Source organism: Grampus griseus (genome assembly GCF_964374135.1).
Source record: "Grampus griseus genome assembly, chromosome: 1".
Lineage (NCBI taxonomy): Eukaryota > Metazoa > Chordata > Mammalia > Artiodactyla > Delphinidae > Grampus > Grampus griseus.
In genome coordinates, this window is record NC_139017.1 from 170,446,377 (window position 1) to 170,473,088 (window position 26,712).

The 26,712-nt window shown below is 53.0% G+C and overlaps 1 protein-coding gene across 1 annotated transcript in view; it reads right to left on the minus strand.

Annotated features, from left to right (window-relative positions):
- Positions 1 to 26,712, minus strand: part of LOC309831324 (protein-arginine deiminase type-3-like) — a gene marked incomplete at both ends in the record, with an annotated part of 84,302 nt that overhangs the window by 54,503 nt on the left and 3,087 nt on the right. The window contains 16 exon segments of the mRNA XM_082668440.1: positions 3,363 to 3,488; positions 5,744 to 5,823; positions 7,650 to 7,752; positions 7,848 to 7,992; positions 9,736 to 9,840; positions 9,842 to 9,885; positions 11,578 to 11,685; positions 13,572 to 13,683; positions 13,787 to 13,919; positions 14,006 to 14,141; positions 14,145 to 14,158; positions 15,952 to 16,077; positions 17,358 to 17,475; positions 18,442 to 18,503; positions 20,491 to 20,557; positions 22,964 to 23,144. Of these exon segments, the coding sequence (XP_082524566.1) occupies positions 3,363 to 3,488; positions 5,744 to 5,823; positions 7,650 to 7,752; positions 7,848 to 7,992; positions 9,736 to 9,840; positions 9,842 to 9,885; positions 11,578 to 11,685; positions 13,572 to 13,683; positions 13,787 to 13,919; positions 14,006 to 14,141; positions 14,145 to 14,158; positions 15,952 to 16,077; positions 17,358 to 17,475; positions 18,442 to 18,503; positions 20,491 to 20,557; positions 22,964 to 23,144 (1,660 nt within the window).

Genomic DNA, 26,712 nt, shown 5'->3' on the forward strand with positions numbered 1-26,712 from the left:
GGAACTGTCTGGTTGTTGAAGGTGCCACCACAGCCTGAGTGGCTGCCACAAAAGGGGAACCACGACCGCCTGAAACTGCTGATTCCAGACTGGGGGAGGGGTACCGGGGCAGGGGCGGGGCAGAGATGCTTAGGAGGACAATATGGCAGGGGTCGCTGTTACTCCACGCTGGCCACAAGGCACAAACACCGGGCAGCTTTTCACAACATCCCAACATCCAGACAGGATCTCCAAGGGGGAGGACGACTCTGCTAGGTTTTCATTTTTTTTTGAGGTGGGGTTTTTGTTTTGTTTTGTTTTGTTTTTTGGCCACCCCTGTGGGATCTTAGTTCCCCGGGTAGGGATTGAACCCCGGGCCCTCGGCAGTGAAAGCGCGGAGCCCTAACCACTGGATCGCCAGGGAATTCCCTTTTCTTTCTTTTTTTTATACTGCTAGTTTTTAAGAGCCTTCCAGGTGATTCTAATTTGAGAACCACTGGAGTGGCTGGTTGAGAACCCAGGCTATGGAGGTCACCTGTCCAGGCTCAGACCTGCCTCCCCCACTTCATAGCTCTGTGACCCGGGCAGTTTCCTTCATTTCTCTGTGCCTCAGTTTCCTTGTCTATATAGTGAGGCTAATAATTGCAACTACCTATTAGCCTGTCATGAAGAGCAAATGAGATGATGCGTGTAAAGTGTCTCTGGTACACGCCCAGCACACAGCTCACACTCACCATCATTCCGCTGTAGGAGATGTGGATGACACTGACCCTACAGGAAATGACAGTTCCATTGACTCGGTCCAGTCGTCCAGAATTCCTTTCCGGCCACCCTACCCTGGAGCCCCAGCAATCCCACCTGACACTCCCGCCCTCCGGGGCTGCCGGGGAAGGGGCAGGAGTCCACAGGGTTGGGCAACCTCCTGCAGTTACTTATTCCTAATTCTGAATAAAGCATGAGTCAGGCGGGACCAGTGCCGCCCAAGTTGTAAATCTCTACAAGAAAGACAGGCTCTCACCGCTCTCTGGGCAGGAGCCTCCTCCTGGGTCAACCTCATGCAACTGAGCCCAGCAGGATATGACCTGAGAGTTGCCAGGACAGCCTTCCCTTCCCTTCCCTTCCTCCCAAATCTGACCTCTGGGTCTCAAAGGGTCTTTGTCTCCTATTTGAATGCAGAAATCAGGAGTATATATGCAGAGCCATCATTTGGGGATGGTCCAGGGGGTGTTATATAATAACAGTGATCTTTTATCAAGCACTTACTACGTGCCAGGCACTGTGCTACTAGGCACCTCACTTAAACCCCACTCAAGCTCTGTGAGGCAGGCACAATTATCATGCCCATTTTACAGAGGAGGAAACTGAGACTCAGAGAGGTTAAGTGCACAGCTGAGAAGTGTCAGTTCAGCGTCGTGCCATCTGACTCCGAGGCACGTGGCCTTTTCACTGTGCCATATTGCTTTGTCCAGGAACTCTGTTGGGCGGGCAGAGTACCTGGGCATGCTCTACCCTCTCCTGCCCACCCCTGAGTGAGCCCCTGGAGAGGGGGAGTGGAGAGGGACAACATGCTTCAAGATGGGCGTAGTAGGGCTACAGGAAAACAGGCCTCCTCCTCGTCCACTCCCTCCACGCACACCCATCCAGGGCTTTGGGTCCTGCCTGTGCTGCCTGTGCTCCCCTACTTCCAGGCCTTTGCACAGCAGTTCCCAGTGCCCAGAAGCTTGCTCCCCTGCTTACCCGCAGCTCGGTGTCATCCTCCAGTCTCAGCTCAAATGTCACCTCCGTTGAGAGGTGACAGTTATCCTGCTGAAGCAAGTCCCTATCCCCTTTATTCCCTGGCCCTCACTTCCTCCACTTAATGGCACTCAGCTATTTGTGTTTCTTTTCTTGCTACCTCCCTAGATGTAAACTCCTGAGGTTAGAGATTTTTGCCTGGCAAAACCCAGCCCTAGGGCCAGCTTGAGTTTTTATGGGTTTTGCATCTCCGGAGAGAATACAGGGCTTGGAAGGGACAAGCAAAGAGAGCGATTTCCTGGGGCTCTAGAGCAAGCCCGCCGGGGCCTTCATGGGGTGCTCATGGCCTCCCCATGGGCAGGAAGGAGGATGTCGCTGAGGGAGACAGGAGGAGGAGAAGCAGGGAAGGAGAGGGATGAATGATGTAGACGCAGAGACAAGAAATGGTTCCACGCGCTCCTGATGTCCCCCACAGCTGCCCCTGGCTTTCCTGGTGTCCTTATACTGAATCTTCTGCTCTGGCTGAAGCTGGCTTGGGTGGTCTTCTTTCCTGCAAACACAAGAATCTGGACCAGTGCACAAGCTTCTTGGGGGCACAGACATAACTGCAAGGCCTCCTTAGAGATGCAGGAAGGAAAAGGAGTGACGAGAGGCTTTACAAGTGGGGAAATCAAAGTGGGCAAAAAGCCAGAAAGGGGAAGGAAAAAAGGAGGGATAAAGCAATGGTGGTGTGGACAGGCTCCCTGCAAGCCTCTGATGATGGGTGAGTCTAGTTCCTCTGGGGGATGGAGGTGTAGAGGGTTTGAAAGGGTAGGGGAAAGAAGAAGGAGGAAGCCGAGTGATTGACAGCAGTGATCTCAAAGTGTGGTCCTCAGAGAGCAGTAAGCGTCACCTGGGTGCTTGCTTGTTAGAAAGGCAGCAGTGTCTCAGGCCCCTGCTGGATCAGAACCCCTGGGGTGAGGGCCCAGTGGTCCAGGTGTTCCAGATGCAAGTTCAAGTTTCAGAGGCAAAGCCCTCAGGGCTCAATCAAAGGCCACTTCTTCCATGAAGCCCTCTTGGATCTCCAGTCCTACCTCTTGGGCCGGAAGTGCTTTGTCCCATCTCTGAACTGCCACATCACTTTATTATACAAAGTAGATTGTTGGGACACATCCTCAGAGAGGTGAAGAGAGTTTTCCCCTGAACAGATTTGACCGGCAGCTCCTTGGGAGCAGGGAGCAGCCTTAATCATCTGTGTGTCTCACACAGGGTACCCTAAATATGTGGAGGATGGTGAATAGCTGTTTACTGGGAGAAAGGGAGCAGAATGGGCACCTGAGCTTCCAGTGGATACGACATGCTTCACATGCACAGCCTCATGCAATCTTTCATTCACTCCACAAATATCAAGTGGGTCCCTGGGAGGAGAGAAGAGCCCTTCCCTGATGGCCCCTGAGCAAGGGCTTGGCCAAGGAGCATTTCATAGTGACCATGACCATCAGCCCAGAAGAAGTCCTTCTGCTGGGCACCACGGGACCTCTGATCCTCCCTGCCGCCGCTACCAGCCACCACAGTCCCAAACATGGCGGCGACCAATCGTCTTGCCCACTGGGGAGCAGAGGCTCAGAGCTTAATTTGATGAAACCTCAGGTCACGGGTGGTGGTCTCACCAAGTCAGGGAAGAAGGCCACCGCCTTTCTCCTCTCCATCTTGAAGAGCTGGGGGATGTCGATGATGTCACCGTCGGTCAGGCCCAGCTCCCGCTTCAGCACCTCCCAGTTCCAGTCGACGCAGCTCTAGGACAGGAGGAAGGAAGAGGTAGGAGACCTTGCCCGTATTGGAGGGAACCCCAGGGGTCATGTCTGGTTAAGGACGGGCAGGATGCCCAGAGATCAACTCTCCACACAAACATTCTCTTTGTGCCCCTTCATCAACATATACCTGCCCCGTGTCCCACCCCTCATAGCCCTATCCCATTAGCCAGGCTCAAGTGAGAGTGTTCCATCCTTGACACTCTCCCTTCTCTAGATCCTTCACTCATAAGGGGATCTCCTTCAGTCTTTTTTTTTTTTTGGCTGCGTTGGGTCTTAATTTCGGCATGCGGGATCTTTCGTTGTGGTGTGCGGGCTTCTCTCTAGGTGTGGCACATGGGCTTAGCTGCCCCTCAGCATGTGGGATCTTAATTCCCCGACCAGGGATCGAACCTGAGTCCCCTGCACTGGAAGGCGGATTCTTAACCACTGCACCTCCTGGGAAGTCCCTCTCCTTCAGTCTTATGGTTTAAAACACCAGACACTGACAACTCCTAAATTTCTATCTCCCAACCGCTTTATAGAGCCCAGCCTCTTTGCTGAGCTCAGACGTGCAGCATAACCAGCACTTCGCATCTTTACTTGGGTGTCTAACGGGCACGTCAGATGTGACGGGTCCAAAGACAACCTCTTCATTTCCACCCATGCCCCCACCCCGTTCTTCCACTCTGTGAATGGACCCATTGCTCAGGTCAAAATCCCTGAGGTCATCCTCGATGCCTCCTTTCCTCTCACTCAGCATCCATCATCAGCCAGTCCCGTGGGCTCTACTTCCAAAATATACCCCCGATCGGACCCCTCCCCACTACCTCTACCCCTTCCACCCGGGGAAGAGGCCTCCCCGCCCGCCTGGCTGCCGGCAGCGGCCTCCTCACTGGCCTCCTGGCTTCTTCTGGTCTTGCTTCATGTGGCGGCCATAACAATGCTCCTCGAAGCCATGGGAGTGGAATTGACCGAGGGCCCAGCTGCCCAGATCCAGCTCTGAAATCCTTCCTGTGCTGGCGCCCGCCCGAGGCCACACCTCCCACCAGCTGCTAACAGCCAATGGCTGAGCTCCGCAAGGATACTAAGGCGGACAGTTTCTGGGAGCCGGGACCCTCTGATGGCTGATTGGCTTGCAGAATCCCGCAGTTTGGCCGAGCCTAACTTGACTGTGTGGCAGTAAAGGATGCATCCACCCTTCCTTCCCTCTCCTTCCCTCAGGACCAGCTCACCCAGCCTCCTCCAGCTCCCTTCCTCTTTCCCTCCTGCAGCATTGCCCCTAATAAAATCCTTGCATGTTTAACCCCCATCTTGGCATTTGCTTCTTGGAAGGCCCTGGGCTGGATATTCTGTTTGCTCTACTGGACCCACTGTCACCCATCTTATCTGCTCTGTGCCCTGGGAGGCTGCCCCTTGGGAATCAGGGGCTCCCCTACCCACAGGCTTCCGGTTGGGTTCAGCCAATGGGGGCACTGGCAGAAGGTGGGGGGACTGGTAGGAGAGTGCAGTTGGGATCTTTGTTCCCCCAGCTCCCTCCCTGTCAGGTCACTGTGGGTTGGCTGTGAAGTCCCAGCTGCCGTCTCGTAGCCTCTTCTTGTAGTGACCCCTCCAGGTTCCAGTAACATCTTCCTTGCCTAATTCCTCCAGGCCCAGGGGTGGTGACGGCTCCCCTCTTTCTACCCTGGGGATATGCGACAGGCCTTTGTTGATTTCCTCAAATCCTCCCTATGTCTTTGTAAATATTCTCTTTGTTAAACTTTTCTACAGTTATCCGCTTTGAGTGCCGTATGTTTCCTGCTGGGACCTACTGTCACCACTCCCCACCCCTCGCCGTAATAGAAGATATATTCTCAACACAGCAGCAGAGAGGTCATTTCAAAGCATAAGTCCTCTGCTCAAATTCCCCAGTGGCCTCCAATCTCACTCGGAGTCACAGCCAAAGCCCTAGTGATGCCCTACAAGGCCTTGTGGGACCTGTCTCCCCGCACTCCACGTGGGCCTCCTGGCTTGTCCTTAAACACCCCAGGCCCCTCTGTTCCACCTCAGGGCCTCGTCTGTGCTGTACCCTCTGCCTGGAATGTTTGTCCTCCTCACATGCGCCTTACCCCCTCCTTTCTCTCGGGTCAAAGTCAGGGTTTAGGGGCCCTCACCTGGGCCTGCTCCAGCCTGAGCTTTCATGAACTGTGAGCTTCAGACCCCCGTCCCCATCCCGGTCCCCAGCCACGCCCAGCTCCCACTCACAGCCCACGGCCCTGTACCTGGACAAACTTATTGTAGCTGATGAGGTTTTCATTGGAGAGGACCTGGTCGATGGAGATGGCGTTGATCTGCTGATTGCCTGTGAAGGAGAGAGAGACACGAAGGGCAGGGCGAGAACAATGCCAGCAGGGAGGGCCACCTGCTCTGGGAAGCAGCCAGGCAGAGGCCAAGTTCGCAGGTACCGGTCTTGCTGAGTCAGCAGCTCCCCAGCCTTTCCGCTTGGCCACTGTGCGAGTCTGGGCGTGTGAGGACGGCAGGGGCAGGTGGCTGCAGTGCCATGAACTTTAGACCCTCATCTGAGCACTTCGGAAGTGGCGACACCTTTTATTGGAATTGTACAGCCTCCCCCACTCCCACCGGGGCCCTGGGTGGTGATCGCTCTTTTTTGGCTAGTGGTGGGGCAGGGAGCTGGGTCGCCCACCTGCCACCAGTGCCAGCCCTGACGGACACCATTGGACCCTGTCCCTGATCTCCTAGAGGTGACTGCATGGCAAAGGGGCTCCCCCAGGCCCAGCTTTCCTGCAGGCTTGATGAGGTGCCCGTGGAGACGGGCATGACAGGGGAGGTCAGAGCCAATGGCTCACGATCCTCACGGCTGCCAGTTATGAAGCTCTTACGCTGTGCAGGCCCTGAGTCCAGCGCTCTACGCTCAGCATTTCATTCAGGCCTCATGGCAACCCTACAAGGTATGCATCACCATCCCCACTTTACAGATGAGGAAACTGAGGCTCAGAGAGGTAAAAAGACTTGCCTCAGGTCTTGCAGCTAGGAAATGGGGGTGCTTGTGATTCAAACCCAAGCCCAGTGCTCATGAAGGGGTGAAGCCTTGACCAAGGGAAAGGAGACGGCTTGCTGGCCACCCCACCCCCCGCCCCAGGCTTGACATCCCCCCCACCCCAGTTGGAGTCCACACCCAGCTCCACTGCATTCTTGCTGAGGCCTCTGGGCCAGCGCCTTCCCCTCTCTGAGCCTCATATTCTGACGTGTGAAGCAGAGTGACAGTAAGCCTCACAGGCTCTCCTGAGGTCAAATGGGGTAACCTGCGTGGACCACACAGCCTGGGGGCTGGTACACAGCAGGTGACCACTGAGGTGTGCTGGGCCTCCACGGCCACCACCCTGGGTATCAGCTCTCCAGAGCCACACGGTGGCTATGTGTGGTCTGACAGCTGTGAATTCCCTCGCTGTCCTGCTCAGGACAGGCTCCCTGTAAAGCGGTACTTCTAAGAAAGATGCAGATCGCTTTCTCCCTGCCTGGTACATGAGATTTGGATTTGAGGATTTTTCCAGGTTTCATCTGAGCTCAAAGGAGTCTATTCATGGTCCTTGTGGGAGGGATGGGTTTCGGGGAAATTGTATTTCTTCCACTTTATAGCTGGGGCTTCGGGGCGATGGTAGTGAGGGGTGGTAAGGGGACGTGGGAAGTTATACTTGGCAGCTTCTAAGTTCTATGGAAGCTTTTCTCTCAGAGGGAGATGTGGTCCAGGGTGGGACTGTTCATGAGCCCAGGCTCCAAGCCCCCAAAAGATGCTCCATTGACCAATCAGATTTTGCTCACAAACACAAGTTATTAAGATTTTCAAGACAGTGAAGGGCAGAGCATCAAATCCCAAGTGCTGGACCCTTCTGAGCAGAGGGCCCTGTATGACTGCCCTGGTCACGTGCCCACAAAGCTGGCCACGTCTCCACTCTGTCCACACCCACCCCAAGCCCATCATCCATCACGGAGCTCCCTGCCAGCTCTGCCCCAGCCATGGACAGTGGTGTCTGGTGAAGCAAGGGATCTCACACCTGGGAGGACAGCCCTGCTTTAAAATGTGCCCTTCCTCCCTCAAGCCACGACGTGTCTTAATTTAGGTGACGAGGGTGGGAAAGCTGTGGTGAGGGACACAGCACTGGTACCCACCAATAACCCCTTGGAACAGGAGGGCCGTGCCGTGGCCCTGCTTCTGCTTTTCCTGGAAGAGCTTGAAGCAGGCACTAGGGCTGGCCAGGAGCGTCCGGAAGCCCTGTGTGGAGAGCGCAGAGTCCATTGAGCTCCCTGGCCTCAGTATGGCTCCTTGGAGCTCATCCCCTAACCCAGAGCTGTCTCCCGAGTCCTTACCTTCCCATCGGGGGCAGGGACAAAGCTCAGAAACTCACCCACATGGCCCGCGGCCAACCAGTCCACAAAGAGCTCCACAGTGGGTTGCACCTTCTGCACGTGAAGGAAGTCCCGAAGCACCTGGGTGACCCTGCGGCCTCTTGACCTGGGGCCCAAGGGGTTAAAAAACAAAAGTTAACTAAAAATATACATATATGCAGAAATGGAATGACAAGAGTTCAAGATTTCTGCAACATCTGCCCAAAAACGCATTGCTTTTGTAATCAGGGAAGACAATAAATATATATTTAAATTGCACTCGGGGCTTCCCTGGTGGTCCAGTGGTTTAGAATCCACCTTCCAATGCAGGGGACACGGGTCCGATCCCTGGTGGGGTAACTAAGATCCCACATGCCGTGGGGCAACTAAGCCTGCACGCTGAGACTCCTGAGCACGCGAGCCACAGCTAGAGAGAAGCCCGTGCCCAGCAACGAAGATCCCGCGTGCCGCAACGAAGACCCAACGCAGCCAAAAATAAAAAATAAATAGGCATGGACTTATATATACTATAAAATGTAAAACAGATAGCTAGTGGGAAGCAGCCGCATAGCACAGGGAGATCAGCTCGGTGCTTTGTGACCACCTACAGGGGTGGGATATGGAGGATGGGAGGGAGACGCAAGAGGGAGGGGGTAAGGGGATATATGTGTACATACAGCTGATTCACTTTGCTGTACAGCAGAAACTAACACACCATTGTAAAGCAGTTATACTCCAATAAAGATGTTAAAATAAATAAATATATATATATTAAAAATATATATATTTATATAATAAATTACACTCCAGGTGAGTTCTCGATGAGGCAGACACAGGACAGGTCAATCACACCAGGTCAGTGACCCACCCAGGTCTCACCACCCAGGCAAATCCTCAGAAGCACCCTCACACCCCATCCTCACATTCTCTAAGAGACTGACTTCACCCCCATATTCAATCACCGGCTGGGCAGTGCTTTGTAGAGTTTAACTTACATCTCTCTTGCTGCAGCCTCGCCTTCCTGCATATAGTGAGGGGAGAGGGTGATCTTTTCTCATAGCCCCGGCATATTATGTTCATGAATTTAAACCCCATTCTTCTCTTGCCTTCTGAAAAAGTATCTAATGGCATGGCCCCAACTTCCTCTTTCTGTGAGATCATGTGTTTGAGGGCAGGTAGTCCCCTTCAAAGTGTCTTGTTTCACCTGTTGTTTGATCACAAGTCTGTTCTAACTGCTTTGCTGAATTTGGTTGGCTCAGTTTGGGTCTATTCCATAGCAAATAACCATTATCATATAATTCCTTTTCTTTTTCATCAGTATCCCTGTGTCACATATTGAACAAGACATAATCAGTTACACTCTCTCTTTGTGTCACTGCTGTCTCAATTTTTATGTCCTATACCTCCCTTTTGCTCTCAGGACAAGGTCTGATATTAGTCATTTACATCATAGTGTGAACAAGCATTGATTTAAATGTAATTTCTCCTGGGACTTAAAACTTTTTCATCTATAACTATTAATTGATGTCAACATCTATTTATTTTCTGAATCAGAAGACCTAAGTCTAGTCATAACTTTGCAGCCTGTGTGACCTTTCCCAGGTCACTCACCTTCTCTGGGCCCACTTACGAAATGAAAGGGTTGGACTGAATGATCTCTTACGTCTCTGCTTGCTCCAGTCTTCTCAGACTCCCCGAGGTAAGTGTGGACAGTGTCTGGAGAACCGTCTTCTGCTCCCACCCCACCACATCCAGGTCTACAATTTCATCACTGATTTTTTCTGATTCTCTTCCAGGAGTAGAATGGCCCCTCCCCCAGCCACCATCACCACCCCACCCTCAGTCTCCACCCCAAGAACACCTCTCTCACCCAGGCAGGTTGCCACCAAAGAGGATCCTCCCCAGGGGGTATTCTTTCCCATTGGCCACCACTGGGGGGCTGACCTCCAGGTTCCCAAAGGAATCCAGGCCACTCAGAGTTGTCTCGTGGTTCCCGAGTCACGTAGCCGAAATCTGGACCCTGGTAGGGGAAGTTGAGTCAGGCTGGGAGTGGGGAGGCTCACCAGGAAGAGCTTGAACCTACCTGTTGGGCTTTGAGCTCCTTAGAGTGGGAGCAACCACCCATTCTTCAGATGGAAATACTGAGTCAAAGATGGGGATCTGACCTAGCGGTATTTTATTCACGCCTGCCAAGGTTGGGACACACACAGCCCACCGACTGGCCCTGCTGCCATATTAGAGAACGTTATTCCCCATGGTGATGGGAAAACAGCAGAGAGGGCCCTGGCTGCTCCAACACTCCCCATTAGACACTGAGCCTGAGGCCACGGACTCCCCTTTACCCTCTGCACGGCCTTCCTGCCAAGTCCAATCCAAGGCAGGTATCTGGCTGCTCTAGAGTGGCCTACTTTGGGGACAAAGAGGCTGGTCTCAGTTTTTCAACTGAGACTCAGTTTTTCAGCTCTGGAAAAAGGGAGAACTTCCCAGGGCCATCTCTTAGAAGGAATTTAGACAATATCGAGGGGCAGGGGAGAGCTCCTCCCACCTTTGTGATCCAATAAGGTGCTGGAGAAGTCTTCCGTTCTCTTTGGCACGAGGGAATCTCCCCTCTTTTCTCAGGAGAGAGATTAAGACACTTTTTTTTTTTTAATTTTATTGAAGTTTAGTTGATTTACAATGTTGTGGTAATTTCTGCTGTACAACAGAATGACTCAATTAGACATATATCTCTTCTTTTTCATATTCTTTTCCATTATGGTTTATCACAGGATATTAAATATAGTTTCCTATGCTAGACAGTAGCACCTTGTTGTTTATCCATCCTGTATGTAACAGTTTGCATTGGTTAAGCCCAAACTCCCAGTCCTTCCCTCCCCCACTCCCCCTCCTCTTTGGCAACCACAAGTCTGTTCTCTATGTCTGTGCATCTGTTTCTGTTTCATAGATAAGTTCATTTGAAAACACCCTCTTTATTACCAATAATCATACGAGCAAACTATGTTGTATGTTTTCTTCATGTAGGCATGGAGAAGCCTCACAAACACCTTTGAGGCCAGGGCTAACATACTTTTACTGATGAGGAAATTGAGGCTCAGAGAGGGGAAATTATTTATGCAAGGTCACACAGCATGTGAGTGACAGAGCCAGGCTGACTGACTCCAAAGCCTATGTTCTTAACAGCTGCACTGTCCTGCCTCCCCTCCCCTTCTCGGGCTGCCAGATTTAGTAAAAAAAAGATACAGGATGCTGGGCTTCCCTGGTGGTGCAGTGGTTGAGAGTCCGCCTGCCGATGCAGGGTACACAGGTTCGTGCCCCGGTCCAGGAAGATCCCACATGCTGTGGAGCGGCTGGGCCCGTGAGCCATGGCCGCTGAGCCTGCGCGTCCGGAGCCTGTGCTCTGCAACAGGAGTGGCCACAACAGTGAGAGGCCCGCATACTGCAAAAAAAAAAAAAAAAGATACAGGATGCCCAGTTCAATTTGAATATCAGATGAACAACAAATATATTTTTAGTATAAGTATATCCCATGCAATGTATGGGATATACTTATACTAAAAGTTACTCACTGTGTAGCAGAAATTCAGCTTTAACTGGGCATCTCCTATTTTATCTGGCAACTCTACTCCTGTCCCTAAGGAACATAGTTCCCAGTCTGGCCCTTGGGGTAATGTCTCTCAGCCCTCAGGCCTAGGCTGTGGCCTTGACCACTCACCAGGATTCTTTTGTAAGGGAAGTCCTGCAGTTCTCCATTCCCGGGGGAGTCAAAGACTACTGGGAAGGTCTTGTGCGGTGCCTGAATGTAGCCCAGCTCCATCCCATCCTGCAAACATGAGGTCGCCAGCTGTGGACGGTCAGGAGCCTCCCCTGCTTGCCTGGCACTCAGCACCTTGGGGAAGACTGTTCACGGGAGTTCTGTGCCGCAGGCCTGCTTTGCCCTTGGGGCGGAGGGGCCATGATGTCTGCTAGCTGGAGGAGGGGCTGGAGGCTCAGAGAGGGGGGTCCCCTTGCCTAGGGTCACACAGCAAGACAGGTCAGGAATGAACGAGAACATGGCCTTGGGGTTGTCCCTGTGCTGGGTCAGGGCAGAGTGGATACAGAGACGGGTTTGGGTGGCCTGCGATGGACAAACAGGCTGCTGGGCACCAGCCAGCACATCTGGCCTCTGCACGTGGTCCTGAGGGATTGACGGCTGGACAGGGCTGAGGGGGCCTGAGGAGGTACAGATCTGCCTCCTTTTCTTTTTTTTTGCCACGCTGCATGTGGCATGCGGGATCTTAGTTCCCCGACAAGGGATCAAACCCATGCCCCCTGCAGTGGAAGCTCGGAGTCCTAACCACTGGACCTCAAGGGAAGTCCCAGGCTTCCTTTTCAAACACGTAAACACATCCAGGTCAATCCTGAGCCCTCTGGTTCCGGAGGCAAAGATGACCCATCACTGATGAACTATGTATCCAACACAAGAAGTTCACGATTATGGGCCCGGCCCTGCCCTAAGCTCTTTACAAATATTAACTCCATCAGTCCTCATGACATGCCTATGTGGAGGGGCCATGATTACCCCATATCACCCATGAGGAAAGTGAGGAACAGAGAGATCTAATTATTTGTCCAAGGGCACACAGCTAGCCAGCAGCATAGCCAGGATCCAAACCCAGCCTGCCCGGCTCCAGAGTCCTGCTCTGAACCACCTCACTGGATGAACCTCCAGTTGAAATGAAAGCTTCTTAGCTTGGCATTCAAGGCCTCCTACCTCAACTCTTGCCCTTCAAAGAAACTGGGCCCTGGCCAAAGAGAATAGGTGACATCTTTTCTCATGCCTCCCACCTCTGGTCCTTTGCACATACCAGTCTTCTTCCAGGAACACGGTCCATTGAGTCTCAGCACAGTCCTCACCAGATCTGCCGCCCTAGGCATTTACTCCCCTGAGAGCTCCTTCTTTATTGACAGGGCATTGTCGGGAAGATGAAATGATGCTACACACGGCCAGCAGTGGGTGCTCGATAAACGACACAAATCGTTATCCACTCGCCAAATCTGGTCCAGCTCAGATGCCCCCTCCAGGCAATCTTCACTGATCCCCCAGACAGAGGTGATGCCACGCGCCTCCAAACCCTGCTGGCACTTTGCCAGCACCCCCGCTCCATCTTAGAGTGCCGGGCGGGGATTTCTGTCGCAGTCATTCTCTCCATCAGGGCTTCTGGCCTCGGCACTCTTGACACTTGGGACCAGGTAATTTTTTCTCGTGGAGGCCGTCCTGTGCTTGCAGGATGTTTAGCGGCACCCTTGGTCTCTACGCACTGGAAGCCAATAGCACCACCTCTCTCAGTGTAACAACCAAATGTCTCCAGATGCCGCCAAATGTCCCCTGGGGGGACAAAACCACCTTCCATGGAGAACCACTGGTCCAGGCTGTTGAGGGCAAGGAGCGTGCGCCCTGCACCTCTGCCATCCCCTTCAGGCTCAGCCCAGTGCCTATGCCGGATCCTATGGGTGAATGGACGTCAAGTTCAATGTCAGTGTGCTTGAGCCCCCAGAAGGTTCTGGAGAGAAGGGGAGAGCTCTAGGTCTAGAATTAGAGCAGTGCCCTGGGGAGGACGAGCACAGCCCCGTTCCTCCTGGATATTCCCAGCAGCACCCGCGTTGGGATAGGCCAGCCTCTCCCTCCAGGCCAGTGTCGGGTGAGGTGCTGCCTGGCGGCCGTGGTACCTGGATCCAGCGGTCGTTGCGGTTCTCGGCCTGTGGGCAGATGGTCAGCTCGCAGCCGGCTCTCCTGGCCAGCTCCACCACTGCATCCACAGAACACGTGTCGTTCCTCACACTGCAGACAAGCCCAGGGAGAGTGGCTCAGGACAGAGCCAGTCCTGGGGGTGGAGAGAGGGACCACCAGGGTCAGAAGGACACCCAGCACCCCCCAGGCTCACCGGCACATGTACACCTCCAGGGGCGGCAGGGCGCTGGGCGTCGTAATCCAGGGCGCCACACAGAACACCACGGTGTCAGTGAAGATGGGGGATTCGGAGAAATCCTGCAGGGGAAGACCAGAGGGAAAAGAAACTGGCCTCAGGGTCCAGATCCTGGATGGTTCGAGGACCACCGTGGACTTGAGCAAGCCGCTTGCTCCTTAGTTTCTAGAGAGGCACCAGCGGGGTGGTCGGGATCTTTCACGCCAGCGTCAGGGAAGGAGAGGCCCTCTACCAAGAAGCACTCCTCATCCCCGTGGAAGCGGGGCACCTGGTACCACACCTTGTTCTGGCCCAGCATGTGCCTGTAAGCCTCTCATGAGTCCTCGGGACCTGGGAGGGGACAGAAGGGGTGGCCGTGGCTCCCGAGCGGGCCTGGGGAGCAGGAAGGGCTGTGCAGCCTCACCAACAAAATGTAAGCCAGACAACAGCTCATTCCTCTCACCTCCCACGGGGAAAGGAGAGAAAGATGCTTAATACCTGGCATGGGCAGGCCTGGGTGGGGGCAAGGGAGGGCATTGCTTTCTAAGATCAGTGCTCAGATCTTTCGGAGGGCAATTTGGTGGCATCTAAGAAGGTAATGTTGGGACTTCCCTGGTGGCGCAGTGGTTAAGAATCCGCCTGCCAATGCAGGGGACACAGGTTCGAGCCCTGGTCCGGGAAGATCCCACATGCTGCGGAGCAACGAAGCCCATCCACCACAACTACTGAGCCTGCGCTCTAGAGCCCACGAGCCACAGCTACTGAGCCCACGTGCCACAACTACTGAAGCCCGCGTGCCTAGAGCCCCTGCTCCACAACAAGAGAAGCCACCGCAATGAGAAGCCCACGCACCGCAATGAAGAGTAGCTCCCGCTCACCAGAACTACAGAAAGCCCGCGCACAGCAACGAAGACCCAACACAGCCAAAAGTAAATAAATAAATAAATTTATTTAAAAAAAAAAAAAAAAGAAGGTAATGTTTACCCCTAACCAGCAATTCCATGGCTAGGTATCTTTCCTAAAAAATACATGTACAAGGGTGTTCACTGGTTAATTATTCATTCATTGAATAAATATTTACTGAGCGCCTACTATGCACCTAGGAGGCATAGTTCTGGACTCAGGATGTGGCTGTGAGCAAGGTCCCTGCCCGCCAGGAACCTAGATTGTTGTAAAATCAGAACACTGCAAAAACGGTGCCTTCAGGGGACCAGATAATTTACAGCACCTCCATGCTTTGGAACACGATGCAGCTGTGGAGGAGAGGGAAGCAGAGCTGAATAAACACACAGGGAGATGTGTAGGATGTATAACTCAATGAGAGAAACCACCTGGAAAGCAGAGTATGTACACACACACACGCACGCGCCCACGCAGCACACACCCACGCGGCACGCACACACACACGCACGCGCCCACGCCGCACACACACACACCATGCTCATCTAGCGCACATAGAGAAACGTCGGGAAGAACACACACCAGATTGTTCACGGTGAACACATGTTAAGGGTCAGGTTTTGGGGTAGGGATAGCAAACTCTCATTTTTTATTTTACATACTTCTATATTTTTTAAATGACCATATTATTACTTGTATACATTTGTATTTTTAAAATGTAAAAAATGTTTACGTTATATACTTCTATTTGTGATAATGGAATTGTGGCTATGTAAAGCAATAGTTTGGTTTTTTTTTCTTTGGGGGGGGCGGGGAGATACAGACTGAATTATTATAGAGGCAAACAGCCAGGGTGTCTGGGACTGGCTTTAAAATACTTCAGCAAACCGAAAAGGATAGATGGAGTAAGAGAGGCAAAATAGTGATCACTGTTGAATCTGAGTGGGTGGCACATGGGGGTTCGTTACACCGTTCTCTCTACTTTTGTGGATGTTTGAAAGTTGTGATAATAAAAATTTCTAAACGTGCTTAGAACATATTTTAAGAATTCAGTCATCCGGTGAAACCACCTGAGGCACGGCTGTGCCAGGGATGCCAGCCGGCCGGTTCTGGAGCTCGCTCATCTGATTCTTCTTCCTCTGACCCCCAAGGCAGCCCAGGAGCCAAAGCAGGGCCTGCTCTCTCACCCCAGGTGGGGAAACTGAGCCCCCCCCCCCGGCAGGGCAGGATGGGCATGAATTCACCACAAGCATGGAAGACCCGTGCCCACTTGGTGTCACAGCTGGAGGTGTGGAGGACAAGTGTGTGGTCATCGAAAAGGGCAATGGGGCCTTGGGTCCGCAGGACCATGACAGACATATCTTCCAGGTCTGGGGAGCCAGACACAGGGCGGCAATTCAGGGGGCCTCCGACACCCCAGCCCCTCCGACTCCTGCCCGTGCCCTCCCCAGGGCAAAGGGTGCCGAGACCTGGGTCTCTGAGCCCCAGCTCTGCCCAGCCTGTGGAAGCACTGGGAGCCATCAGGAGCAAACCACGAAGATGGCTGTAAGCATGTGACATGGTGAGCTACTTCCTACCCTGTCTGAGCCTCGGTTTCCTCATCTGCCCAGAGAACCAGGAAGTATAGAGCGGCCAGCCCGGTGCCTGGCACACGACAGGTGTGCAGGAGAAGCATGTGTGGTAAGAAGCCCACCTGGGCGGCACGAAGGTGAAAGCCCCTGTCTCAGTCTCAGAATCGTTCGCTGCTGCCCTGGGCCAGCCCCTCCCCGCCCCAAAGCCTCAGTCTTCCTGTCTCCAAAACAATCATGCCAACTTTTAGAGTAGCATGGGCATCTCATGTGTGAAGCCCCTGGCCCACATCAAGGATGCTGCTGTGGCATCCTTCACAGGGCTGTGCATGTGGTTCAGGATGGACTTAAACGTGGGGCAGGGCTTCCCTGGTGGCGTAGTGGTTGAGAGTCCGCCTGCTGATGCGGGGGACGCGGGTTCATGCCCCAGTCCGGGAGGATCCCGCATGCCGCGGAGCGGCTGGGCCTGTGAGCCATGGCCGCTGAGCCTGCATGTCCGGAGCCTGTGCTCCGCGGCAGGAGAGGCCACAACAGTGAGAGGCCCGCGTATCGCAAAAAAAAAAAAAAAATGTGGGGCATCTCTGAAACCCAGACCAGCGATGCCAGGGAGGAGGAAGAGGCCGGATTTCAGGTTGGAATCAGAAGGCTTGGACCTGCCACAGGCTGGCTGAGTGACTTTGGGGATCTCCTGACCTCTGAGCCTCAACGTCCTTGTCTCTAAATTGGGGCGATGTTGCCCTTCTGCTTCGATGGTTAAACAAGAATTTGGGTAAAGAGTCTGGCACATGACGGGTGCTCAAATAATGTTAGCATCCTCTACTCCCCTGGAGGGAGAGAAAGGTGAGTCAGCTCCTTTCCAGAGCTCTGCCCCAGCATGCGAGTGCCCGCTGGCACTGAGGATGGGGAGAGGCAGCTGCCAGCCTGAGGCAGGTTTTAAGGAGCATCAGGGTGTGTACGGGAGCTGAAACTCTGGCACTGAGCTCTGCCTTCAGAGCTGCCTGTGGGGGTCAGAATCCCTGCAGGGTAGCTGAGCGTTGACCCTGGGAACCCAGGGACACAGGCTGTCCCGGTGCCCCCCTCGCCTTGCAGGCAGCGCACGTGCTGGTCACAGTTGTCCTGGTCATCATAGCTCAGATTGTCCCTGTCACAGTTCACCAGCAGGATGGCTCCATACCCGCTAGATCCCCAGACCCACTGCCGCTGCCAATGGCAAAGCACAGCTGATGACGGGGGCTCAGACCACACCTGTGCCTCCCTCCTCAGCAACCTCCTGGCCAGCCTCCTAACCCATCCCTTCCTCTTCACCCTGCCCTGTGATGATAGGTCCACTCCTGCTCAAGAAACGGCAATAGCTCCCTACTGCCCACACCATCAAGTTCAAACGACACAGCTGTCTCTCATGGCTGCCTGTGTTATGTCTCCAGCCAACATCCTCTTTCCAATAGGCAACTTCCTGATAAGATCCATTCCTTTCTCCAGGCCTTAGCTTCTGCTGTTCCCTCCACCTGAAATGCCCTCCGTCTTGCATCGCTTTGGAGCCCAGCGCACGGGGACTTCAAGGGAAGTCTTTCTTGCTCCCAAAGCCCACCTTGCCCTTCTCCGCTGAACTCCCAATGCATTAAGTGCCACCACAATTCAGCCCAAAGTTCTTTTACAGTTTCAGCCTTGGTAGATTTCCCTTTTCACCTAGATTAGGGGGTCAGCACACTACTGCCCGTGGGCCAAATCTGGCCCACTACTTGTTTTTTTAAATAAAGTTTTATTGGAACACTGTCACATCCATTTGTTTCTGTACTATCTCTTTCATCCTACAATGGCAGAATCAAGTAATTGCAAGAGAGACAGGATGACTCGCAAAGCCTAAAATATTTACTATCTTGCTCTTACAGAAAAAGTTTGCCAACCCCCAACCTAGATTGAAAATCCAGAAGGACTTTTCCCCAGAAAGGAAGGCCTAGCCCAGGGCTGGGCACATGTGTGCTTGAAAACTCTTGGTGATGATTTTTCTCCCAGAAGATCCCCAGCCATGCCTGGTTCCTATCTGGCTCCACTGGCCTTGACATCAGCTGGGAGGCAGGGGGATACCTATAATGGTCTCCCTCCTCTTAACCCAGCCTAGAGCAGCTCCAAACTCCATGCCCCTTTCTGGGCCCAGAGATAGCCTACCTTGTCCACAAAGCCCCTATCCCGTCTGCCTTCACAGTTCAGGTCACAATCCAGGGTGATATCTGCAAGGAGAGGGCAGAAGGTAAGTCACGACAGTGTTTTCAGGGGCCCAGCACAGGCCTATGGCCTCCACATTTTAGCCTCGGTCTTGGCCCATCTGGCAAATGGAAGTCATTTCCAAGGAGACACTGCCCAGAGGCGGGAGCATCTGGAGCCTCCCTCCCTGGGCTGGGGAAAGAGGCCTTGGGGAGGAAGCAGGGTCAGAGCAAAGACCCAGGTCAAATGCTGCCCCCTCCAGGAAGCCTTCCCTGAACTCTCCCTCTCCTGCATCTCTACAGCCCTCGCTGTCTGGGGCACACCCTGCACTGCGCCTGGGTTGCCCTGGACATTCTTGGTCTGTATGAAGCTGCCTCGTCTCCTCGGGATGGGGCAGTGAGCCTGGACTTTGGTGTTAGATAGTCATGGATGTGAATCTAGGCTCTGGCACCTATAGGCTATGTGGCTTCTCTGAGCCTCAGCTTTTCCCTAAATCCCAGCCTCCATCCCACTGTCTTAACCTTTCTCCCTAAAAAGTGGAGGAGATTTTACAAGACAAATGAAACCTTCAAGGGAGAGAGAGAGAGAGATTTGAAATGATTTTTAAACATGTGAAAAGGCACCCACCCACCATGCAATAAGTGCATGAAACTCACAAAGCTAACATGGGGCAAAACAAGCCCAACCCCAAAGGACGCGTACAATAAGATTCCATCCAGGGAGAATTCAAAGATAGGCAAAACTAGACTGTATTATTTGGGTGTGCCTATTCAGATGATAAAATCATAAAGAAAAGCAAGGAAATACTTACCACAAGATAGTGGTGACCTCTGAGGGAAGGAGGGAGCTTTGATCAGAGAGGGGCTCGGTGGCGGGGGGCACTTTGGGGTATTGGCCACGTTCCCTGTTCTATTTCTTAACCTGGGTAATGGTTGCTCAGGTGTTTGCTTTGTAACTATTCCTTAATGTGTGTGTATTCACACCCATACTCTCACGCACACATACATACATATGTACTTTGCTGTATGCGTATTTTCCAAAGAACAAGGGTGGGTGTGCGTTCAGGGAGAGGAGGTGGGGTGGTCCCCAACCTCAGTCCTAACTAAAGGGAGGCAAATTAAAGCAACAATGAGACAGCGACCTCTCAGAGTGGCCAAAAACGGAAAAGGTTGATAACGTACAGTGTTGGCAAGGCACTCCCACACTCCCTGCTGTGGGCAGGTGTATAACGTGGTACGGTCTTTTCGAAGAGCCATTTGGCAATATCTACCACAATTTAAATGTACCTTCCCTGTAACTCCGCAGTTCTGCTTCTAAAAACGCCTCCTGCAGACAAAGCATTTTCAACTTTCTTGCTAACTTTCTTGTTCTCCAAGTGCTTGTACCAACGCAAACCCCACCCCCGGTAGAAGGAGTTTCCAGTTGCACATCCTTCGCAGATAAGTATCTTCTAAGGTAAGTATCCTTTCATCTGAGTTCTGATCATTGGGGCTTTTCTCATCTGTGATTTGCTGGGGTTTTCTTTTCTGTTGTTATTGTTGTTGCTGTTTCTATTGTTTGGTTTTTCTTTCTTATCGATCGGCATTCGCCATTCTCCGTTACCTAGAAGCACTGAGTCAGCTATATGCACTGCAAAGCTCTTCTCCATAGTCTGGCTTTGTACTTGTCCTCCACTGTACAGAAGTTTTCAATTTTAATACAGTCTAAGTTATCAATCTTGCCCCTAAAGTCCTGTGCTTTTGTTTTGCCTTGTTAAAGAAAACTTCTGACTGCTTTGAAGTTGAAAAGATATTCTCTTCTAAAAGCTTTAAAATTCTGACTTCCACCTTGAGATTTTTAACCCATCTGGAATTTATTTTTGAGTATGGTGTGGAGTAGGGCTCCAGGTTCATTGAGTGTCACATGATAACCACATGAGCATGGGTCTGGGTTCTGGTTCTCCATTTGTTCCGTTGGTCTATATTTAACCCTGCACCAATTTCACACTGCCATTGGCTGAGGCCCTGGACTTACCCACACAGGTGAGGTAGAGCACCGCATAGGCCAGAGGCTCTTGGCCGGAATGGTAGGAAATCTGAACCTGTAGAGAGATGGGCCCCAAGGTCAAGTTGGCTGAAGCCAAGAGCCCTGCCCCAAAACACAGGTCTTGGGGGATCTGGCAAGGAGGGGAGGAGTTCCCAGGAAACTCTGTGCACTAAAGTTGAGTTTACCAACCCAGCTCTTCCTTTAGCCTTCTCTGTGCCGTTTATTTTTCCATGCCTCAGTTGGCCTATCTGTAAAATGGGAACAATTTGTGAGGGATTCCATGGAGATGTGTGTCCCGGTGCTGCCAATGACTACTGTGTGCTTTTGGCAAGCCCCTGCTCCAAAGAACAGGAGCTGGGGCTCCTGTTTCTGATCTCAGTTTCGCCATTCCTAAAATGAGGAGTTTGGACTGGGCAGGCTTTAGGGACACTCTCTTCACTCTGGGATTCAGACAGGCCTAGACTTGAGCCCAGCACCTCTGGGTTCTGTGACCTTGGCCAAGGCCCTTCACCTTTCTGAGCTACCTCAGTCTCCTCATCTGCAAAATGGGCTTTATATAGGTCCCTACCTCAGAGGATTGTAGTGCAGATTTGAAATGATCCATGTAAAAGACGAACCTTATAGGAAACACCCAAGAAATACCAGCTACTGTTATTAGAGGGCAGGGGCTGTGATGTAAGAGTCAGTGCAGAGTTCTGGAGTCAGGGGTCCTGGGCCCAGATTCTGCATCCACCATGTGAGAATATCCTGGGAAAAGTTACTGTCCTGTCTGGGCCTCAATTTGCTCAGCTGTAGAATGGGGATAATACTAGTTCCATAGGACTGATTATAGGCTATGAGGATTAAAAAAGGAAAGCACGTGACATTCTTGACACGGTGCTCACAGCACACACCCAACAACTGTCAAAGGGGAGGCCGAAGATGGTGATGATGATAAAGCAATTCCAGGCTGATGTATCAAACCGCTTTGACCCACCGCCCTCCACGTGGACCTTCCCTTTTTGGCTCTGATGTTCTCAACTCGGCCAGAAGGTTCAGGATTTTATAGAGACCCCTCACCCCTCTGTCCTGGGAGCCCCTAAATCCTGCAGTTACTGACCCCTATGTGTCAAGCCCCAGCAATGATGCTCACCTCAGGCATAAAATTACCTGGATCCCGGGCAAAGGGGGGGAGGGGAAGTAGGGGACACTCTGATGACCCTCCTCAGTCCCTGCGGTCCTCGGTGCCAGGGAGCTCAGATTGGGGAGGTATCCACACAGCCTCTGGCTCAGTGCAGGGCAACCAGCAGCGGCCCCTCACAGGATGGCTGGTCCTCTTGCCCTGCCCCGGGGGCCTCTGTCCTGACTCTCACCAACTCTGCTACTTACTAATCATGTGACTTCAGGTAAGCCACGCCCCTTCTTGGTCTGTTTCCTTGTCTGTAAAATGGGTTCATTCTGCCCCACCTGCCTCATGGAACTCCCTGGATAGGATAATTTAGACACATGGATGGTAAAGATGTGGGGGTGATGGAGGGAGCCTGTCCCTGGGTGTCGAGCAGCTCTGACACCTGAATTCTAGCCTTCCCACTGATCGGCTATGTGGCTCCAGGACAGTTACTCTGAACCTTGGTGGCCCCACCTGTGAAATGGGGATCAGACCCTGCCTCTCAGGGCTGCTGTCGGGCCGGGAGAGGTCACGGCTGCCCCAGGCTGGGCTCATGTTCAGTGTTCCTTAAAGGGCCAGTTTCCCAAAGTATCGCTCCCGACATGGAGTGGGGAACTGCCACCCACACGACAAGGCCTGGTTCCCATCACCCCTTTAGGGGGCATCCCCTCTGCCCTGTGTCAAGGGACACCCGACTTCTCCCACTTTTTAAATCCCCCCCTGCCCTGGGGCCAGAACACTGCCTCCAGCTGGGTCTTGTTAAACTCAAACTTAATGGGCAGAGAGAGGAGAGGAAGGGGAGGCATCTGGCCTCTGAGAAGTGAATGGGGGTCAGGAAGGGAGTGGGTTAGGGGAAGGTGAGGCCCCTGGGGAAAGGGGTCTCCCCAGGCAATGGCTTCCCTCCCCCATCCCTGCTTTCTCTCCCTCATTCAGAGTATCAGAGACCACAAGTCAACCCTCAGCCTACAGATGGGGAACCTGAGGCCCGACACAGAAGAACTAGGACAACTCCTCCCTTCACAAGGGGTCCTGGGAAGCAAGAGAAGGAGCAAAGCCTGGCTCCTGTTCAACACTAGGAGGAAGGCGCTATGATTATCCCCATTTTACAGTTGGGGGAACTGAGGCCCAGAGCGGTGATGTGACTCACCAGCAGACTCACAGTTTGTGTTTGTAAGTTGCAGAGCTGGCTGGCTCCAGGGCCAGGCACTTACCCACTGTGCTACCCTGCACTCTGGATAAAGAGAAGGCCCTGGGCCCTTGTGGAGTGAGATCACTGCCTCCCCATCCCTCCCTCAGACCAAGGGACCTGCTTACGTGACTGTCGTTGAGGTCGTTGCTGGGAGAGTTCATGACCACGATGATCTGCAACCCCGCATCAAAGCACCACCGCCCGGTGTCTGCATGTTCCTGGTCCCTCTCCACTCCGGGAGAGATGGAGATGTCCACACCGGGGGTTCCGCAGACCTCAAACATCTCTGTTCCCTCAGGTACTGACCTGGGAAGAGCAGGGAGCCACGGGAAGTGCTAGAGGGCAGCTCTTGTTCAGATGCTTGAGCCCTGGCTCAAACTCTTGCTTCCAGGAAGCCTTCCCTGACTACCCCAGGCCTCTCAGATTCTCACAGCAAGCTCCTGGAAGTCAAGCCTGGACCTCACACACAGATAAACATTCTCACATTCTAAGGTTCTGTGCTCATTAACATTTCCCTTGTGAGTTCTCCAAGCATTAATTGTAGGGTTAAAAATTCCATGCTGTTCTGTGGGCCTGGGACCTCATTTCCCCACTCCAGCTAGTCTGGGAGTCCTGTTTGAAATCAGTCTCTTCATCCTCTGATTGTCTGTGGGGTGCCTACTGTGCATGCTGGCACTGCTGGGCTGAAGAAGATACACCCATTGCCCCTGAGCCTTCAGTCTGGCTAGGGAGCTGCGGACAGCACTGCCCAGGGCAGCCAGATGGGATTCAGGGTGATGGGGTCAGGGGTCAGTGGGATCCCATGTAGGGAGAGACCACTGTGGGCCAGAGGAACCGGAAGGCTTCCTGGAGGAAGCAGCACACACATCCAGCTGGGAGATAACAGTAGCTGACTTTGGTTGAGCCCTTGCTAGGTGCCAGCTCTATTTGACTTTCTTTATGTGCCTTATGTCATGTAATCCACTCAAAAACCCCAGGAGGTAGCGAATATTATTGTCTCCCATTTTACAGGTGGGAAACTGAGGTTAAAGTAAACTGTCCAAGGTCATGGAGCTAGTTAGTGGTAGGACTGGGGTCCAAACCCAGGCCTCTGGCTCCTGAGTCCACATTCTTACCCAAGAGTAATAACAACAGTAATCATAACCCCCAGGGCTCCCATCCCCTGAACATTTACCATGGCAGGCTTGCCTGCGACTTTCTGAATATCAGCTCATCCAATCCTCAGCACAGTCCCAGAAGGAGGGGATCATTACTCCCACTTAACGTGGGGAAACTGAGACTCAGGAGGGGCAAGAGGCTTTCCCAAGCTTGCACAGCTGGCCACAACCACTACCCAGGCCCTTTCCCTTCCCTGCCTCCACGGGGAAGAAAGCAGACGTCCTCCAAAGCACCCTCTTCACTCCTCTGCCAGCATGAGTCTGACACTTCTCGACATGCCTTTCCTTTAAAATAAGAGAAATACATGAAGCCTAACTGTACTCCACCAGGCGGGTCCCACTCCAGGGCTTGGCCCTGCCAGATATCCTCACCACGTGGGAGGGGCTGACACACCTGTGTCTCCTTCCAAGCAGGGCTGCCAGATTTAATAAAATACGGAACACCCAGTCGGACTTGAATTTCAGATAAACAACAAACAATTGTTTTAGTATAAGTATGTCCCATGAAATATCTGGGACATACTTACCCTAAAAAAGTATTCACTGTTCATCTGGATTTCAAATTTAACGAGGCATCCTGGATTCTATCTGGCAACCCTACTCCCGAAGCTGTCATTTCCAGGGCTCTGTCCTATTGTGCCCTGGGTGTGTGAGAATCTAGATAGAGAGACATGGGGACACAGAGACAGCGACAAAGGGACATGAAAAGATATGGAGAGACAGAGAGACAGAGCCTCATGGAGATAGACCCGGGTACGAAGGGCCCCCAGCATCCTCCCCCCAAACACAAGCTAGAGCGGAGCGCCTTGGGTGGTCCTCCTGGTACGAAGCCCACCCAGTTCCCAGACCCCAGCCTCTGGTTTGGGGTATCTCAGCCCAGCTCCCCTGCACCTCCCTGGCCTGAGGCTTGTATGAGGCACCAGGGGACCCCTGATGGAGATAGAAGTGCCCCTGCCCAGGAGGGACCCAAAGAAGCTGAGAGCTTGGTAGAGCCAGGACCAAGGTCAAGAGTCAGGTTCTAGCCTGGGCTGGGTGGCCCATGAGCCAGGCGACCTTGAACAGATCACCTAGCCTCCCCGGGCCCTGTTACCTCACCTGTAAAGTGGGATAATGACACCTACTGGGCCATCCTCACAGGCCATTGGGAGGCTCAGGCACGATAATAGATGGGCAAGTCTTTTGGAAAACCACCAGCCCAGGACTGGGGAAGGGGTCACTAGGGTAAATTAGGGCACAGGAAATGGGTGGATGGGAGCAGCTTGAAAGGGTGTACTGGGGTGTCTGGGGAAGGCTTCCCGGAGGAAGGCAGGTAAGCCGAGGACAAGGAAGAGACACATCTAAGGGGAAGGGGTTTCCACTGCAGAGCCTTAGGAGGTCAAGTGCAAACTCAGGCTGCAACGAGCTCATTTTCATTTCACCCCTATGTCATGGGAAGCCAGCGATGGTTCCTGATTAGGAGAGGCAACACAGTGGAACCATGACGAGGTGGCTAAGCCTGTGGACTCTGGGGGCAGGAAGCCTGGGTTCAAATCCCAGCCCCACCGCTCACTAGCTGTGTGACCTTGAGGAAGTGACTTGGCCTCCCTGTGCCTCAGTGTCTACATCTATAGAGTGGGGTGATGAGAAGACGAAAGGAGTGTGAGTAAACACTGGGGATGAGTAAAATTTGGAGGCACCTGAACCCATGCCCTCATTTCACTGCTGGGGAAACTGAGGCCCAGAAGAGGAGAGACTAGAAGACAGGGCCCTAGACTCCCAGTCTCGTACTCATGCTCCATCCTGCAGCCGCGTGTTAGGAAGATCAAAGGGGAGGTTTCTAGGCAGAGAGGCTGCGTCAGGTACAGGAGGATCTGGATTCCCCATTTTCTGGAGGACAGGGAAAGCGGCCAGAGGCTCACGAGGATGAAGTTCTTCCTCCAGCCAGGCCACCCCGAGTGCGGCATGCTGCTCTAGACAGCGTCCCCAGCCCAGTCCTAGAGGCACTTGTGGCTGGGGACCTCGTCCTCTCCCAATGAGTGGGACAGTCCAAGACCCTCCCCAGCCCTGAGCCCTTCTAGCCAGCCCAAGGGCCCAACTGATCCAGTAGTACAGCCAGCCTAGGAGCTGGTGCACAGTGGGGAAAACATGATGGGATGACCAACAGTTCTGGTTTGCCAGGGACTGAGGCATTTCCTGGGGTGCAGGACATTCCATGCTAAAACCTAGAAAGTCTTGGGCAAACTGGGACAGCTGGTCACCCTCACAGTGGTCAACTTCAGATCTAGCTGTTGAAAATGCAGATTCCAGAACCATAAGTTCTGCAGTCAGAGCTCAGGAACCTGCATTTTAAACCACACTGATGCCCAGTGAAGTCTGAGGACCATGGCTAAAGATGGACTGTCTCAGAAACAGTGCACCCTGGTCCCCCGGGAGTGTGGGAGTGACTCAATGCTAGCTCACGCCCTCCTGGGAATCAAGACAGGTCAGGTCTTCCTTTAGAGTCGTGCCACCCCTTCAATGGTGAGGATGATGGTGGCGACAAGGGTGATGAAGACGGCTCTCCTAGTCATAGGACGTCAGTACTATTTCCCCCACTTTACAGATAAGAAAACTGAGGCCCAGAGATGACAGGTGACTTGCTCAAAGTCACACAGCTGGTGAGTGACAGAGCCAGGACTCACAGCCAGTTCTGTCCCCACTCCCTTGCAAACTGAAACCCACTCTCTCCCTTCAAGGGC